Source organism: Aplysia californica, unplaced genomic scaffold, assembly GCF_000002075.1.
Source record: "Aplysia californica isolate F4 #8 unplaced genomic scaffold, AplCal3.0 scaffold00185, whole genome shotgun sequence".
Lineage (NCBI taxonomy): Eukaryota > Metazoa > Mollusca > Gastropoda > Aplysiida > Aplysiidae > Aplysia > Aplysia californica.
This window is the reverse complement of record NW_004797455.1, coordinates 651197-670747: the sequence shown is the minus strand read 5'-3', so window position 1 is coordinate 670747 and position 19551 is coordinate 651197. Positions and strand designations below refer to the sequence as shown.

General features: G+C 39.1%; 1 protein-coding gene across 1 annotated transcript in view; it reads right to left on the bottom strand.

Annotated features, from left to right (window-relative positions):
* Positions 1-2195: 2195 nt before the first annotated feature.
* The window catches only part of LOC101856428 (ubiquilin-1), a 20204-nt gene continuing 2848 nt past the window's right edge, over positions 2196-19551 (bottom strand). The window contains exons 2-14 of the mRNA XM_005098505.3: positions 15576-15728; positions 14010-14060; positions 13293-13415; positions 12656-12781; positions 11368-11496; positions 10335-10464; positions 9721-9873; positions 9023-9162; positions 8602-8685; positions 7270-7385; positions 6682-6928; positions 5084-5168; positions 2196-2952 (exon numbers count right to left, since the gene is read on the bottom strand). Of these exons, the coding sequence (XP_005098562.1) occupies positions 2891-2952; positions 5084-5168; positions 6682-6928; positions 7270-7385; positions 8602-8685; positions 9023-9162; positions 9721-9873; positions 10335-10464; positions 11368-11496; positions 12656-12781; positions 13293-13415; positions 14010-14060; positions 15576-15728 (1599 nt within the window). The 3' untranslated portion in view covers positions 2196-2890. The remainder of the gene's footprint in view (positions 2953-5083; positions 5169-6681; positions 6929-7269; positions 7386-8601; positions 8686-9022; positions 9163-9720; positions 9874-10334; positions 10465-11367; positions 11497-12655; positions 12782-13292; positions 13416-14009; positions 14061-15575; positions 15729-19551) is intronic.

Sequence of the window (19551 nt, the reverse complement as noted above, 5' to 3'; positions counted from 1 at the left end):
TTTATCGCCAAGACATTCATTGTGCTCTTTCGTTAAAAAAATCTCGGAATACGTTTGAACCAACACTATGAACCACAACACTGAGGGGAAAAAAAAGAGACATTTATAACTTGCAGAGGGGAGGAAAACACTGAAGGTTACAATTTCAGAGATGAAAAGAGCAATGTTCTCCAGTGATGTTATTCTCGTAGAAAAAAAATAAAGAAATTCTGTGACTTGCGAAGAAGATTCAATTTTCAAAGGAATAAAAACTCTATTGATGTGTTGCTCTTGTCAAACAGGCACTACCTGCCTCTTGCTTAACAGTCATTGCTAGCCCTGACAGCACTCGACAAAAAAATTCTTTTCTCTGACTCCTTGACAAAATTTTAAATTGCAACTCAAATGCTGTCTCCGGGTGAACAAAAGAAGACTCCCTTGTTTTTCCAGTTCAGACCATCTGCCTTCTGTTTTTAGGCAAAGCTACGAACAAGTGAGAATATTACATTGGGCATTTAAAATATAGCCAAGCGCAGTCATCAGCGGCAGACCCTTCAGTGTGAAGGAACTCGACATCTTAAAAAGAAAACCTGTTATATAAAGACTTAAGTATAAACAGCATCTTATGGCGCATGGTTATTACTGCTGCAACAGAAAGGATAAAGGGGATGTTAGGAAATGTGATGACTTCATGCTTCAAGTCACCGTCTCTTTAAAAAAATAACCAACAAACTGTCTCTTAGGAAACAAGCAAGTCCAGCCTAAAGTCCAGTTGTCTGGCCTGCATGCTGCTGGAATGTGATCAACGCTCAGTTCACAGATAGTACACTAGAGAATGAGGACTGGTCACATTTTGAAACTCCTGATCCAGCTATGACAACATCTTATTCTCATTTTTGAACTGGCAGCAAACAGTTCTTCAAAATGTATGACAAAAATCACTTAAAATTTTCCTCCTTAAAAACAAGAAAAACTAACAAAAACTGACCCTCTTATTATAAGAGTATGCAGGTATACAAACACTTGCATATCTAGCTTGACAAACACGTCCGGTTTATATCTTAATTTAAAAAAGGAGTGACTTACTGCCATTTCCTCTTACAATCCAGCTCTTTATCTGAGAACTAACAATGAAAGTTCAGACACAGACTTGGAAATTTGTAGTAGTAACAACAGGCATGAAGGCACGACCTTCAAGTTCTCAGAAAATGAGTCGGCAAAACAACCACTGCACAGCTGTTAGTGATTTTGTTAGTGCACTGGTCTGATTAAAAACCTCTTGTGTATCATCAAAAATATCTAAACAAAAAACAACCCACAATGAATAAATGATAACAGTCAGATTATGTGAGGACATGCACTTGTGTTTCACAAACAATGAAGTGTGAACAACTGTTGACAAGGGTCCTCCATCAATTAACACATTACACCCTAACTCGCCCGGGATCGCCCGGGAATTCCCTTACGCGCTCCACCCTGACTCGCCCGGAACCGCCCGCGCCGACCCAGCGTCTTTAGAAACGAAAGTCTCGCCTTGACGAGACTCTGGGTCCGGGATTTTGATTTGCATAGTATAGCAAAAAGTTTCTTCTTTCGTTTGATACCGAAACGAAATTTTTCGGGCCAGTAATTTTAGTATTAGAGCTGATCGAAGTGCGATTGCGTTACCAACACTTCGAAAGTGTCTCGACTTGTTGAAAAGCGACACAATTGAGTTCGAAAACGGAAATAACGATGGATTTGAGCAAAAACGAGCATGTCACAAATCAGATGGCTTAGATTTTGATGAAAACGTTGTAGGAAGAGTTTGGGGCGATTCCGATTGATCAGACGGAGAAAATCTAGAATTTAGATCTAGGGCCTGACCACGAGGCTGAGAGTGAGAGTGACTAGTCGGATACCCCGATTGAACTAAAGTTAGAACATTTCCAACAGTTTGCGCATACATAAAGTTATATTTTTCTGAAACTACATTCAGATTTCTTTTTAACGTTTATTTTTTCAGGATTTTGGGAATTTGTTTAGTATTTTTAAAATGTGTTTTTTAAAGGCTAGTATTCACGGGAGGTGGGTTCTTTCCCCTTGCTTAGGATCTAACAATGGACTTCCCGTCCAGGCCCTTAGGGTGTAATGTGTTAAACCAAATATCAGAGTTCACATGCTTCAAGTACACAGTAGATGGCTTAACATCAGAATGATAAATAACAATATGGCTGACCTAAAGAGACATTTATTTCATTCCCTCCCACCCCCTAATTTCAATCAAACCCACATTCATACCAGCACCTCACCACAAAATAATAATAAAAAACAAAAACAAAAGAAAAGGGAACTTAGTCCTAAACATTCATAAATCATTTTACATTTTGATTCCTATGGCTTCAGAAAACAAAATCAAAACAAAATGAAATGCTTTAACTAAGAAAAGACTTCTTTTTTCTTTACTATCATGAAGTTTCCAACACCGGATAAAAGTGCTGAAGAGCACATCAGCAAGACAAAATTCTTCACCTCCAAGAAACAAGTAAGAAAAAAAACCCTTTCAGGGAAAAGAAAGAAGAGAAAATAAAAGAAACATGTTTAACAACTATGTGTAGCAAAGAAACATGGCTGTATGATAATTAAAGATTCAATAATAGATCACATCACGGGTAATTCACTTTGAACCGAAACAAATAAACAATTGTCTTGTGGAAACTCGATATCTTTTTTTCTCTCAGAAAATTCTATATGAAACATCGAACATTTAGATATTGGTTACCCTAACACATAAGACAATAGTATGGAATATTTCTTATCTCACAAATATGATCACCCCACAGCTGAATACAAAAGGAAATAACATTAGAACAAAGCCAAAATGTTTCTTTTCTTAGATGTAATTTTATGTGGAACAACAAGCCCTTGGGCATCATCTCTGCTGCAGCAGTCGGTCAATGGCAGCATTGACATCTCCAAAAGTAGCAGTCAAAGCTGGGGGGGAAAAAAGGAGAAAGAAAGCAAGAATTATTAACGGGGTGTTATCCCTCTCTCCCCTTTCTTTGACACACACAGGGGACTCTTCTTTCACCCTACCCTACATAGACCTGCATGTGAGCCTCAACCAGATTGTCTGAAAATTTTGCCCCCCCCCCCCAACTTATAAGAGCTTTTAAATTGTGGGTGTCATAAAAGGAACTTAGGAAGGGCTTCCGAGTAACGAGCAATGACCCGAACAAACACAATAAAGAAGAAAGAGACCTAACCCTAACCCTACCCCCAAAAAAGAACCTGCAACGGCCCTCATGTAAAAAGGCTAGATCTAGATCTAGTACAAAGTCAAAAAAAAGAAAAAGAAAAAAAAAAAGCTCTCTCCAAAACAAACAAGGAGCATATAATAATAATAGAATCTAGATCTAGATTCTAGATCTAGACTACGGCCTACATTGCTCTATGAAGAGTTTGATACAATAATACAATAGAATTGGAATATGAATTAAATATTTTATAGATCTAGATCTAGTGATCTAAAAAATCTAGATCTAGATCTAGATAGGAATAGGCCTTGAACGAGAAATCCGCATCTGATTCCGAACAGAGGGACTCAGCTGAGTCTAGAATCTAGACCAATGACAGTACTGTGTAGATCTTTATTCTAAGTAAATAATTCACGCACCTGATGAAATGATTTTACCAACATTAATATTACAACACAACCTATAATACGCTTTGACAAAATAGAATTGGAATATGAATTCTCCACTGAGGTCTATAATGATCTATAAATTAACTCGATCTTGAGTAGAACAAGTGAGTCGGACTTGAAAGAATCCACATGATCTGAACAATCAGTAAACAAACGAAATTCAAAATGGCCGCTCGAGCACGAAACTGAAAGTAGATAATTTAGGTCGTCGTACTTTTTCGTATTCGTATTTCTACTCAGGTTCCGACAATTATGTCGGAAACGCCGACGTCGGCACGAAAACGAAAGTGCCGACAAAGCCGACGGGGGAAAAGAGGGGCGCTGGCAGTCGACCACGCCTCGCACTTCGCACATTGACTAATACAGGTGGGCCTAGCGATAGCATCGGCCAGCTCGCAGGTCAGGTCGCGATTGTCGGATTTCAGACGATTGTCGGCAAACATGCAGGTCTACCTACATAACATCCAAACATATCTATATACATGGACATCAAACAAACAACCCTCCTGAAATTTCCTTACAAAACTATAACAGAACCTAAACATTTCATCTTTTGGCAAGTTACTTTATACAACAAAATGATATACAGTCTACCCATATTTTCATTTGGGCAATTTCAACCCCCCCCACCCCCAAGAAGAAACCACAAAGCTCCTGCACTGAAAGGTTTCAACCTTTGCGTGTAAATGCCAAACAAGCAAGTTAAAATTCATCAGAAAAACATATAACTTTTTAAATCTGGAGAATCACTCCTAACAATCAAAAGAAAAACAAGACAGCAAAATCTTCACCCTGAACAAACAGTGGAGTCCCTTTGAACCAAAAGGTTTATCTAGGTTTTCAGTTCAGAGAGATGGCTAAAATTGAAGGTAACAAAAATCTGAGATTTTATTTTATTTCTGTTTACCCCTGACTTCTGATTGTCAGTGTTGTTTTAAACAGACTAACACGTGTGTATAAATTTATTTATTTTGATGACAGCTGTAACAAAAAAAAACCCACACATTAACTGAAATGCATTCGATTCCAGTACTTCTGCAGGCGGGATGAACGTTGACACAGATACTTTCTTCCTCTCCATCTTTCAGCTATGCCATATTCTCACACATCCCCTTCGTTGCCAGAGGGTGTGTGTTGCTACTGTCATCACTGCTTTCAGGTAAGCTCATCAGTCTCTGTGTCTGTCTGGTTCTGGCCTAATCATGATATATTCGAACCTCAAGTCTTTGATAATGTTGACAACAATCCCCTTGGTTTGTTTTCTTCATTTTCATCAGTCCTGTCTAAGACGGCCACTTTTCTCCTCGACAATCGACAGCTGTCTTACACAGGTTTGACTGTATACCCCACACCCCTCTGGAAAAACCAGTAGTCAGTGGATACTAGGGACAATACAACACATTTGTACACAGCAAGTACCTCGGATGTTTGCATCCCTGTCCACAAAACCCATAGTGGACAGCTGCTCCAGCTGGGAGGCAAAACGCTGCTCTGGGGCCTGGTTCTGTCAAAAGTCAATGAGACAAAAAGTGAAAATTAGTGGTTCCTCTATCATTGTTCGCACCTATTAATTGTTCACCCACTACCCAAAAAACATCAAAAGACATTCATGCCAAAAACCACACAAACATGACGGTCAAATTTATGGTCAAAGACTGATAAGATCAGATTGAAAAGTGACAAAGCATTGTCCACAACTTAACTTCTCACAAGGGGTCGCTTCTGACTGTATGGGGACAAAAACGGTTAACACTTTGTAGTCACTTGGCCCAATAATGCGCCAGTGAAAATTATCTGTTTTGGTCACCTGGCGTCGGCCCGAGAAGTCTGTTGCAGTCACTCTCCTGGCTGGGTGACCAGATGGGGTATTTTGTACTACTGGCTGTGTGAGTGCAAAGTGTTAAATTGTTACATCCATTGATACTGCAACAAAGAAAGTCAACATGAATTGCCAGAGTCAAATCTGCATTTAGACAGAACTAAAAGCGAAAAAAAACCCCAACAAACAAACAAGAACACACTTCACTTATTAATTTTTGTCCGTCTGTGGTTAAAACGGAAAAAAAAATTGCTCAGTTCAATCTTTGTAAGTCACTGTGTGCAGGACTAAAAAGTTGGATGGCGGACATAATCTAAAAGCCAATTAATGAAGGCTACTGCAAAATAAGGTGGTTCCAATGCACTTTCTTTGATGTTAAGCCTACAGCAAATGTAAAAAAACCCTATAGACAATTTACATCATGCACATAAAACATTTTAAAAAGTTAACCTGCTTACTTTAACACATTTTAATGCATGCCTAAAAAACAAGATTCTACAGATTGATAAGTACTTTTTGAAATGCACGGGTAGACATCTAGTAGGTTTTGGGGAGAATTGACTTCTCTCTCTCTCTTCTGGCGCTGTGGCTTCATAAACAGTCAGCGATGCCGACAGCACGCAGGAACTCAACACTCGCCCGGGGGTCCTTAAAAAGTGCTGAAAGTGGGTTACTGAAATGTCCCAGCAGACGGGTTCTAGCACGATAGCTGGCGGGACACCTCAGGAACACATGGTCCATAGTTTCGTCCTCCTCCTTGCAGGCTCGACAGGACGGATCCGGGTTGTCTGCTGGCGCAATTTTGTGGAGATATGATCTCAGCTTGGGCGATTTTCCACCAGTTCTCATTGGAGAAATGACTTCTGAAGTGTGGGGGTAAGGTGGTGTTGGGGTCTCAACAGGAGCAACTTTTAGGCACGGTTGATGCAAGTCATTTTTATTGCACTGATCCTGTGCATGCACCGAAAGGACCCCAAATTAAATAAACTTTTTATTTACTGGACCAAGATTTGAAAAACCAAACAAACCATTGTTTGCTGTTTGGTCACTGGCTAATAGGAGTCCCATGCAAAATTCCATTCACAGCGGTAAGTTCATATATGAGTTAGAATTTTTTTACTCTGACAGATGAAACTGAAAAGGCTATAGATAACAGTAGTCTTTACTGGATAATAAGGGTAATAAATCAGCTGCATACCTGCTGACCGTTGACCATCATCTGCATCATTTGAGACATCATGGTAGAGAAGGCTTCTGGGTTGCTCTGCTGGCCCTGGCCGAGGGGACCCCCGGCAGAGACGCCCCCTCCTGTGTTGGACGAGGGCGTGGTTGAGGTTGGGCTTGTTGTTGAAGCTGTGGTCGGTGGCGACGACGTACTAGATGCTGTAGTTGTAGACGGGCTGCTGGTACCAAGATTTTGCGGCAATCCACCCATCCCCGTCATACTGATGGCAAAAAGGTCAATATGAACATAATTCTCAAGTTTTGGTAAAGATACAAAACTGAAAATAATAAGTGTTAAATATTTCAGAAGAAGACTCAATAAATATATTTGTACAGAGGGAAACACAAAGAAGTGAGAAAAACATTTTTCTGCTGCACATTTACTCAAACCGCTAACTAAAGAGAACTTTAACCCACTTTATAGAAAACTAAAATATCCTAAATCCATCCACATGCTATCATCACGGATTCCTTAAATCCAAAGCAAAAATTTGCAACCCCTTCTCCCTTCAGGACAACAAAAGAACAACAAAATTCTTCTGTCCTCGCTCCTTTCACTCACCTCGAAAACAAAGTCGGAGACTCTGATTGCAGTTGACTCAAGCCATTCTGTATCTGCATAAGAGCTTCCATGGCACGCGGATTTGTGACCATACTCTGCACCTCAGGATTTTGCATCTGAAAAATAAAGATACAGTCCATACTCTTTTCAACCATTTCTAAAAATGAAGTTTTGGAATTTGAAGGAAAAGTTTGTGGAACTAGGCTTATTCTTATTATTTGTTTCAGTATGATTTAATACCCTACTAGCTACACCTTCTTTGACATCTCATACAATGACCATGTCACAAATGAGGAAGTGCGCAGTGGAGCAAAACAACATATGAGCCACTATTTAGCCTTGCTGTCTACTATGAAGTGAAGAAAACTGGCCTTGTAACAAGGGGGCCTTTACAAGACAGTTCTTCAGGGAACTGTGCAGGGGTGGAGAAAAAGAAGGCAAAGGAAGAGGTGGACAGACAACATTGCCCAAACTCAAAGGCTCGCAAAAAAAAAAATTCAGTGAAAAGTGGAGGCACCTGATAAGGCCCTCTCTAGGGTGCCCCAAAGATCCTTGTGGATTATAGGATTAGTAAGCAGTTAGTACTTACACTTAGTTCATTTGCCAGCCTCACACAGTGAGGTTGAGGCCTCCCCCCACCAACAATGTCCCCAAGCAAGTGGTAAGTATAACAAAGAGCTGGGTAAACACAAAGTACAGGGAAAAGGTGGCACCATTAGACCAGAGTAGTGCCTAGGAAACCTTTGGCCCCTGTTGGTTGGACAGCAAACACTTAGCATCCTCAAGCCTGTTAAGGGCGGACCATGCTTAAAATCTAAATCATTTAACAGCAAGACAAAAGAGGATACAGCCTTGCATGCACATCGTGAAATCAGCAGGATGCAGGAATCTTTTTGATAGGTACAATTTCTTTCTGTACATGTTTTTAATTTTTAAAATATAGATGTTAGAAAAAAAATTGGGACCTGAAAATCTGTTCTCTATGTATATTTGTTTTTGTCAGGCTTACAACCACAAGGCACCTGAAGCTAAGAACTATTTTCCTTTCCCGATATGTACTCATAAAAATGGCAGTTAAGGACAAACATGGACTAAAATCCTAATGATAACCTTAAGGAATTAATCTCACAAACAAACCTGAGTTCATGAAAACTGTGGGCTGAAATTACTCCTGTTCAGGTATTGACCATTCGAACAATTTAACTGAATTGCATTTCTTCCATTACAACAAAGAATTTTTTAAAAAAATTTCAAATGAAGACAGCTTGCTCCAAGTAAACCTTTTTAAAAAAGCAAGTACCTTAAATTCATAGGATATACTGGGCCTCTTACCTGTTGTAGAAGATTAGGCATCATTCTGGTCATATTCGCTTGCATTTGAGGATTGTTTGCAAACAGGGGATTGTTACCAATGATCTGGAGAGGAAAATTTTTTAATTGATGAAAAAACAAACAAAACCAGGCATGATGGAATCAGGAGAATTGTTCAAAGAAAATGTATTTACATATTTGCATTGTTGACCCATGTCTATTCACATGCTGATAACAGGATTGTGGTAATAAAAGATTACAAAATGGTAGCTGGTTTCAAGTACTGACTTCATCCTACAATCAGCAAAAACCCATATTAGCTCCTCTCCTCACCTTAGAGTCTATACAGCAGTCACTGTGTTGATGTTCAATATTAATAACAGTCATCTCAATTGGTCATATGCCTACCTCTGCAGAAACACTCTATAGTATCAGCAGTTACCTGTTGAGCCAGCTCTGGATTTGCAGACAGAGACTGCATCATGGACTGCATGTAGGGGGCTTGCAGCATATTGCTCATCATCTGTGGGTTCTGCATCATCTGTTGCATGAGGCTTTGCATGCCCGGTGAATTGAACATTCCTGTGGAACAGAGTACATAATTTACGGCACAGAAAATATGAGAGTCCAAACATTTATATGCTTTTGTGGCACACTCAGTTCTTTTAAAAGAAATCTGATGTTTTCAGTTCAAAAGCACAAGAAACAAGGGAAGGGCTGTTGGGAAGTAAGAGTTTTACAGTAAGTACAAAAAACAGCTTCACACACAGGTAGCAAGTCTCTCCAAAGCAAAGTTTCAAACTGGGTGGATCAGACTGAGGATGTTTTGGGGATGAAAATAAGATAATGAGATCAGACTAAATCTTGATAGCCTCAACTGTAGATTAATATAATGCAGTGATTTATACTACAAAATTGTGGGAACCATGTTCTTTAAAAAATAAATAAATAAATAAACGTTTGTTTCAAGGAGTGAGAGGTTATGCAAGCAGACACAAATTGAGACAGGAGACATTCTACAACTTATCCAAAACAACAACCTTATGTATTAATAGGGAATGATTTATCAAGACTTTCACCCAATACAACACTGTATGGGCGTTTGATAAACAGCAGCTAAAACAATGGCACTCCACAAACCTGACATGCCAGCGGCCCCCGATGTCTGACCAGTGCCTGTGCTACCACTTGTGTCTGTTGTGGATGTCCGGGTGCTGGTGGTGCTCGGTGTCGAGCTTCCCCACGGGTTCGGAAGGGGCTCTGTGTTCTCTCTTCCTTGTTGAGTATTCTCGCCTGAGTTGACATTGGCGAGTTGGAAGTAAAGACAAAAACAGTGTTTATGTAACGTCTCACAAAAAGTCAGTGAAAATCAAGATTTTATTGTTCTAGGATGCACAAGGCTCTGGGTATGCTGTTTCCTAAAGAGCAATATGATTTGAAAATACAAGGTCCTAAATTTTTCTGAGACAAAAACCAGTATTTATGTCTTGATCACTATCTCTACATTAATTGCTTTTAATTTACATCACAATAATGTTCACGAAATTGGGGAAAAAACTCCTCAACGATATCAACAGCAGCTGTTTAAAACTTGAAGAAGATAAAATGCTACATAAAAAACATATTCTTAAAACTAGCTCATAGAAACAATATTTGCCAGCCTATGGCTATCTGTGGATTAAGTTAAATCATACACATCGCTGTGAACGGAAAAAAAAAAAAAAAAAAAATCAACAACAAAAGGCCACTCTTACCAGTGCCACTACTGCTATTCACTAGAGACGCGAAAGGATTGGAACCCATTGTCTCCTGAGCAGCATTCATCATTGGTTCCTGTATATCTCTGTACATACGTTGGAGAGCATTGAAGCCACCGGGGATGCTCTGCGGAAAAAAAAGAAGTAAAAACAATAAGACACATGCCCCACCAGAGGACACCCAAGACAAAAACAGGTATTTCTTGATGCCACATAACACTTTTCTAATCCAAACCATGTCTAGCAGTGAGAGTCATCACCCCTTTACTGAGTTCTTATGGAGTCTTACTCCCATTTCTATTTTTTTGTATTTTGCCAAAACAGCCCAAGACCTATTACTCTAGACCCAGACTGGTCCATTCACTTTTTTACAACCATGGTTATATTATAGTAGAGGCTCAGATAAATAGGTGGTTATACATTCCAGAATCAAATTGAAAAAACAACACACCAGCAAAAAGATTTTCTTAACGCCTATACTGAACCTGTAAAAAAGTTTTAACCTAAATTCCTAAATGCAATGACTCGAAATGTATGTAAAGAAGGCAAACCAGCTATCCTTAAGATCTTTTTTGCATTAAAAATACAGCCTAGCATGCACAATATGAAATCGGTGGGATGCAGAATTCTGTCCAAATTTTGATAGATTTCTGTTTTAAATACAAAGATTATGATATGTAAGAAAAACTTTTGGGTTTGAAAATCTTTTCCCTATGTGCACGTTTCGCTACATGCGCATTCCCTTTATGCAAGATTGAAAATATATAGGTAAAACAATAGGGACAATTAAAAAATTTGTCAAAATCAAAGGGTTAATTAAAAAATTCGAGATGGTTTTAACTGAATTAGGCCTTGAGTGTGAGGGGTTTCCTGCACTAACCAATGTAGAATAATACTTCTGTCATAAACGTCTGGTACTTATGAATATTTCCTGAAGGCTATGTCGCTTATCAGTGGATCAAATTCAGCCAAATTTCCCCACATATAACACAAACAAATGCAAGAACCGTTTGCACATGCAACAGCTTACCTCCAAGTTGCTCATGGCCCTGTCTTGAGAACGCATCAATTCCTGCATCATGGCTGGATTCCGTGCCAGTTCCATTGTCTGACGCATCAACTCAGGATTGTTCAACATGTGTGAAATCTCGGGATTTCTCTGAAAATAACAAGACAGGAAATTGACTCCCATTTAACGAAATGTAAATAAGAGCCAAATCAACAATGTCTCAAGTCCAGTGGTGATAATACAAAATCAAAAAAGAGGAAAATTCTCATCGCCCCACAAACAAGCACAACCCCCCCCCCCCTCTACAAACCTTATTTGATGACCCTGATTCTGAAACTGAAAACAGAACACTGTAAAACAACTAATGTAACTATGGTCTTACCTATGACTACGAGGACTCATTTTTCTTTTTATTTGTACTGAAAAGGGGAAACAATGCTAGTTCTGTGGCTGTACCAAAGTCAGCACCAAGAGTGTAATTGCTTTGTTGATGGTCGACCTCATTAACATGTTTACTAGATTTCAGGTGCATCAATATTGCATCCTTACCTCAGCTGGCATAGTTTATCAAGTTATCACAATACTTGCATAGTGCTTTTCGCAGAAAATCCACTTTCACAATTGAATCACCAAATGAAATGCTAGTCTCTCCTTTCTTTGTCTTCAACACAACCTTTTGATCTAACCTGTCATAACGGAACTCGTTTTTCACCTTACTGTCAACTTCCCTCACAAGATCACTTCCTGCTTTCGACAATTCCTTCATTTCGATAGAATTTAATTACATTTGGTGCCAAGATGAATAAAAATATGGTTTAAACTTAAACAGAATAAAACACGTATGGTAGTCTCAGAAATCCGAACATTCGCAAAGCATGAGAACGGAATGGACGAATTAGGCCAAATCTGATCTTCGACGGGTCGGATCGGGCGATCACCTGTTATCGACAGAAGCACATGAGATGTTTCCGCCGAGTCGGAATCGCAGAAAAGGCGTGTAAATTTTTCAAAAAAAGAGGAAAATTTATGTCAGAAGGAAAAAAGCGGAAAATTGGAGGAAAATTATCACCACTGCAAGACTTTCATTGCAAGGAACTTAAAAAAAAAGTATTCAGTGCAGTGATTTCATCAAAGAATCTGCTCCTTGACAAACTTGGCTAAGCTCTCACACACCAAGATAAAGAGAAGGGAATCAAGTAAGAAAGAAACATTTGACCGATTCCGTTTGTTTGGAAGGAAGCCAGTCATATAAGGAGTCAACCCAGCTTTTCTTTATTTTCATCAGTGTAGCTGTGGGGCAATCACTCACCTCTGTGAGTTCCCTCATTTGTGGATTGTTCATCAAAAGGGTCCTCATCACCTCTGGATTAGACATCATGGACTGAACAAAGGGATTGTCCATCAACTGACGCAGCATATCAGGATTTTGCATCATCTAAGAAAGATCAGAAAACATTCCACAAAAATAATGTACTATCAAATACACAATAAACTGAGTATGAGTTATAGAAATGTACATTATTGGCCCAAAGTTGTATCTTTGAGGAGCACTGTATATCTAAAAAAGGCTGATCTAAAATCAACTCTTAATAAAGTGAAATTCCAGAGAAAACCAAATAATCATCCTCGGATTAAATATAGATCAGTATAAATATGAACAACATTTAATCATTCGTAAAAATAAAAATAAAGAAGAAACAAAAGCAGTTTTCACATTCATATACACTTACTTCATTTTTCCCCCTCAACTAAATCCATGTAATTTCATCTCACTCAAATCAAAATTCTAAAATTATTGGTTCACCATTACTAAATATTGAAAAAAAACCCCCATCAATTTTTACCAGTACAGGATCTCTAGGAAAGGTACGTAAAACAAATATCAACAGCCTTACACCTCTGTCCTTCAAAATCCAAACTGACACTAAAGACAAATCACTTCTTACCTCTCTCTGCATCCGCTGCTGCATTTCCATGAAGTTTGCAGAACCCATGCCCAGGCCACTCAACCCTCCAAGTCCTCCAATACCCCCAAGACCGAATGGCGTTTGGGATGTGTCTGGAGCAGTCTGGAAACAGATTTGAGTTCACCATTTATTCATTACGTGAACAACTTGGTTAACCTGGCGATGTACATCTAAAGCTAGGAACCGTTGGAAAGAAGTAAAGACTCAATACTCTGCTACTCACAAAGCGGTCCAAATAGAAGTACAAATTATACTTATAGATTTGAACCATCTGCTCTAAAGCCTACCTATCCAAGACTACCACCTGTACAAACAACTCCCTCACCTGTTTAAAAAATAATTATGACACTGTCCAGGACGTAAACCTGTATTGGACACCATTTTTCTCCTCAATGATGGGCGGTTGTCTTCGACAATTTCGACTGTATATACAGTGCATCACCGGACATAAGGATATATACCTTCCACACAACTTATGGAAAAAAGTTAAACACTGAGTCTGTAACAAAATTTGCAACTAACAACAGTAAAAAAAAAAAAAAACCCCCCCCCCCCCCCTTAAAACAACAACAACAAAAAATAGCGGCTGAATAACTTCAGAAAAAAGAAAATATGAAGCCATTATGTACAACACAGTGCATTTCTCTATCACAACAGGTTAAAAATAAAAGAACGATTCAACGTGTCTGTACTTACATTTTGAGGTGTGGAGGCTGCAGGTGCTGCTGGAGGTGGGGCAGAAGCCGTCTGGGAAAAAGCATGACAAAAGTTTATGGCACACGCAACTTAAAAAAATAAATAAATTGCAGCAACAGATATAAACTAACTATAGCTGTTGAATGTAGCAGTAAACTAAGATCATTCTTCTAAATATGCAGGAGAAAAAAACAACCCAAAAAATTTTCAATGGACGCTGTAGCTACCTTCATATAAATGCTACGTGTACATGTACAATGACAAGTGCGAAAATGATAATACAAATGGCTGTGGTGTTCTGAAAGAAGTATCAAAGGAGTCAGCATTGCTTAAAAGTTTTTTCACGGCACAACTAAGTGGGCAGTAGCTGCAAATAAATAGTAACAACGGGTGTAAACCCAGCATCGGTAATCTAGTGGTTAGGCTACCGGGCTCTTAATCATAAAGTTTTGGGTTTGGGAGTTCGAGCCTCAGTCCTGACGTTAAGTTTTTGGGAAAGGCACTTGGCACAAATTGTCCTCACTTCACCATAAACAGTGAAAGGTCTTGTCAGCATGCCAGTGTTTTAGCGCTGTAAAATGGCACCTTGCACACTGCATTCTTCCCAGGAAGTTGAATTGTTTCAGAATGCTATGAGGTCTGCTGGGATAATAACATAGATTGTGAAGTGCAAAGAGCTTGCTGTTGAGCAGGGAATTTGTCATTGGTGCTATACAAATGCTATCTATTAAAATCAAATTATCTAATTCTACAAAGAGCCCATATCAAGGGGTGGGTATCTTAGGCAATTTAGACTATTCATAAGTAAAGAAAACTCTCAACATAAAAGAGGTGGCAATTGTGGAGTCCATGGTAAAAACGGGAAAAGTCACAGCCTGAAAATCGCGAGGGTATCAATTTTGAATTAATTTCTGTTCAATTGTTGATCGAATATTGTTGTTAGATTTTCCATTCAACAAACATAACAATAAACCACCAATCAAACAAAATATGAAGTCCGGAGCCCACAAACTTTAAAAATTTACACCATCGCATTTTTCAGAGTGTGACTATGTCCGTTTTTCCTGTGGACTCCTCAATTTAAAAAATAGTACTTTTCTGCACATATATTCCGGTCCAAAAGCTAGCTCAATGTGCTTCACCGTCTGTATCATTACCCTTGCACACCTAAAAGTATTTTGAAACAATTTCAACTTCCTCGAAACAATAAAATGCAAGCTGCAAAATTAAAGGTGTTAAAGCACTAATGTACTGACAGAACTGTTTGTTGTCTTTGACTAGGAACCTTATCACACCTGATTAACGTGAGAAATATTAGTGTCAAGCACCTTTCTCAAGGACACGTCAAGCCAAGTTGAGCCTTGGACCCTACTATTATGAATCTGTTGGCTTAACCACTAGACTATCAACCTCACACCTTTTCTTTTCTCCCAAAATGAAGCGCCCCCCCCCCCCCAAAAAAAAATTCTGACATTAGGCCGGTGGGGCAAAGAATAAAAGTGAAAATCCAGCAACAAAATTCAGAGCCATTCTCTGACTACAAAGCATTTACTTCAATGCACTCACCCTGTTTGGAGACTTGACAACAAGATGAACTGTGAGACCATCTTTAATCCCATGTTGTTCAAGAGTGTCATCATCTTTGATGATTTTTCCAGCAAATATAATGCATAACTGCTCATAAGGGGCATTAAATTTCTTCTGCACTTCCTCCTTCAGCTGAAATACAAAGTTTTTAGTTAGTGCAAGATAGTAATAATAATAAGCCTGTGGCTATGCATGCGCAAAGCCTCAAAGCTATGCGTACTTCAGCTGAAATACAAAGTTTTTAGTTAGTGCAAGATAGTAATAATAATAATAAGCCTGTGGCTATGCATGCGCAAAGCCTCAAAGCTACGCGTATGGCTCATGGCTATGCATACAGCCCTGAAACCTATATTTAGATAGAAGTATGCTCACAGCATTGATAATCGCTCAGTTGGAAAGCGTCACTTTATCGATCGATATCTAGGCGAAGACAAAGATCGTGAAAAACAAAATGGTTCACCCCTCTATAATTGAGCCAATTAAAAAAGTGTCCTCAATATTCGGTGGCGCCCTCTTTGAAAAAGTGCGGATTTTGCACTATACTTGTGTGAAAAAAAAAAAAAGTGAAACTAAAAAACTGTGCTATTCCTATTCTTCTTCTGGTGAAACGAAAGAGAACTTTAAAACAAAAACTGCAGCGTCATCTGAACCGAAGTGCGGACTTCCGTGGACCCCTTTTTGGCTGAGTGAACTATTTTTATATATGTATGATCTTTGTCCAAGAGACGTCCAACCAGGTCAAGATAACTTGAAAAGTCATTGGTCACTATTTATAACTTTGACCTGTAATTTACACCGTCATTTTCCATTAAAAAAAGGTCAGCGTCTTTGCACTTTAAAGCCGCGCGCTTCCCAATCGAAGTAGGTCATCCCTATATATATAGGGCCTGCGCGCTTCCCGGGCAGCCTTCATAAAGGGCCTGAGCACTTCCAGGGTTTAAGTTTGTTCACCTGAAGTGTCCGGTTTGATAGTTTATGTGCCACCTACAAAGCCTAGCATGATGTGAAGTGGAGGGCCGTGCACATAGCCTCAATGCTATGCCTATGGGAGGGCCGTATCGTAATAATAATAATAAATAATATTAAAAATAAATTCTAAAATATTTTATTATTATAATTGAAAAGACTGCATTTGTATTGCACCATATCCCATATTCTGAGTGCTTTGCATTGATGACAATATTCTAGGAGAGTAAACCTCACATACACAAGTAAACACAATTCGTATGCACAAAAAACCCAGTTCAACCACATAGAAAGAACTTTCTCATCCATACACATTAACCCTGTGCGTGCGCATCATGACCACATGACTTATACCTCCCGTCCGCAGGCATCACCGGTCGTGACCCGACATGAGTGTAGAGACTATACCGCTGACATGAGAATAGACACTTTTTAAACTGCTGGTGACTACAGTCCACAGGTGTAATGTTTATTAGTGCCGCTGGCAGCGCATTTCGCATTCAGGGATCGGTTTGGAGTTTTTTATCTGCAATTTTCTGGGATATTGTTTAGAGTTTTCAAAATGTCGGATTCGTCAGCTGATTTAGACACAGATTTACCCCACATTTTTCTGGAATCAGACGACAGTGATAAAGAGTGCTGAGTTTGAAGGATTAGGTCCTCAAATAAAAGATTTAGATCTACAGGTGAATGATGGGGATATGTCATGTCGTAGATATAGCGAGGTATAAGCCCAGAAGGGGACGTCGATATTCCTGCTGATCTCCAAGCAGGCTGGACTAAAAATTATGAGGATTTTGATACCAACAACAACAACATCATCATAAAAATAAAAAACTACATATATCTGACCAGTTCATTATTTAAGACACATTTTTCCTTCTTACTGTAATTAGAAACTATGATAAATAAGAAAGATATGAGCTTTTTTTGTAACCATGTTGAAAAGTAGCCTTTTTCTCAAATAAACCTAGCACTGAAGGGAAGTAATGGTAAAAATGGCTTAGCGCAAAGAGGGTTAAGTAACATCGTGTAACACAAGACTGTGGACAGCACGATGTCTAGGTTGTTGCCAAGATTTCTCTTACCCGTCAACGTGTTTCCTGGATCAAAGTCTGTTTAGAGGAAGTGTATCCATATACTTATGTATGACTAAATCATACACTAAAAAACCCATCATAAAATGACGAAAGCATGCATTTGACTGAAGTGTGCCTTTGATTGACATGCATTTAGATGGCCACTACTATAATTATATCAGTGGTTTCTATCACGCCTGCTAAATGTTAGCCCCATTAAAAAATGGGCATGACCCCCTGTAACCCCCCCGATTTTCCTTTTCTTTTACCCCAGGGGGTTCAAATTACTACTATGCAGTTAGACATGTGTGAATATCTCGATTAAGAAAAATCAGATATTTCAAAAACTATTAACTTGCGATGGAAATGATGATATTCATGCACAGCGCATCAATCAATATTTAGTAGAAAATGGACAACTGGTAGATAAGTGTGAGACGGGAGGGAAAATAAAAGAATCTTAACATTTCTATTTTATAATAAGGCTGGCTCTATTTCTCTGAAAGTGCAGGAAAATAAACTTGAACTCTATTTCTCCGAACGATTTCCGCTCTCGATATTTGTTGATAATAATTGCAAATAGAGTGGCCTGTATGTGTGTGTGTGCATGTGTGTATGTAAGGAGTGAACAGGGAGTAGGGGCAGGAGGGGAGTGGGGCGTGGAGTGACTAAATGCAAAACAAGTTACCGTACTGCCAAGGTCTATGAGTCTTGTTTTCTCGCAGTACCTTTTGAAGGTATTTTCAAATGAAGTATAGATAGTCCGGGAACGTTGTGCCGTTATTTATAAATTACTTTCCCTCCCGTCTCACACGCAGTCTAGTATCAGTTGTCCATTTTCTACTAAATATTGATGTGCTGAACAAGAATACCAACATCTCCGTTGCAAATTAATAATTTTTGAAACATCTGACGTGCTTTGGACCAATCGGGGGGTTCCATAAGGGCCTGCCCCCTGAGGTAAAAGAAAATGTGTGTGTGTGTGTGTGTGTGTGTGTGTGTGTGGGTTACAGGCTGTTCTAACCCTTCATTTTATATTTTACAGTTAGATTTGAAATTTCCCTGAAAATAATAGATTTGCGACAGTTTTAGTGGCTTTATGTGTGATCTGCAGCAATCAGTACTGCAGTTTGACCCCCCGAAGCAGTGCATTTGTGTGTGGGAGCGAAAGTAAAAATTTACCGTTGCCCCAACCACAACTGAAGAAATCTGAATATTCAGACATTTAAAAATCTCTAGCTCTAGAAATTGAATTCGATGCACAAAATGTTTCTTCCCAGTCCTCGCAGAATGGCAGAATGAAAAGTGACGCCTAAATCTCGCAAATAACCAAAAAATCTCGAGAACGGAAACCGTTCGGGTAAAATTGAAGATTAGCAGACAACCTGCTGGGAATATTTTTTTGGCACTAAAAACTGTCCCAAGCTAGGCCTAGCTATCTAGATCTAGATTGTGACTTTTAGCAGGGGGGTGAACCTCTCTGCACCCCCCCCCCGCCTTTCTACCGGAGTAGATCTAGTGGTGGTCTAATGTTCAAAGAGGCCACTGCTCGGAGAGATAGAGCCCAAATTTATTTTCCCGAACGTTCGGAGAAATAGTCACTTCGTTATAATAATTGTGATCCAAATTCAAATGCCATAGCCATAGACATTTAGCCTTCTATTACTAGATTTAGAATCTAGTACGTTAGAAGATCTAGTCTTAAACTAATTCGTCTGAGTTAAGGCTAAGAGAACAAATTTTAAAAGGCCACCTCTATTCTCACCCCAGGTGAGAATAGCGCAGGCGAGTCTTCTGGCTATTCTCACCCGGTGTGCATTCATCGTTTATAGCCTAGATCTAGGCCAACCAATTTTGCGTTCACCCTAAACCACAGAAATGTACACAGTGATAACAGAAAAATTGTAGAA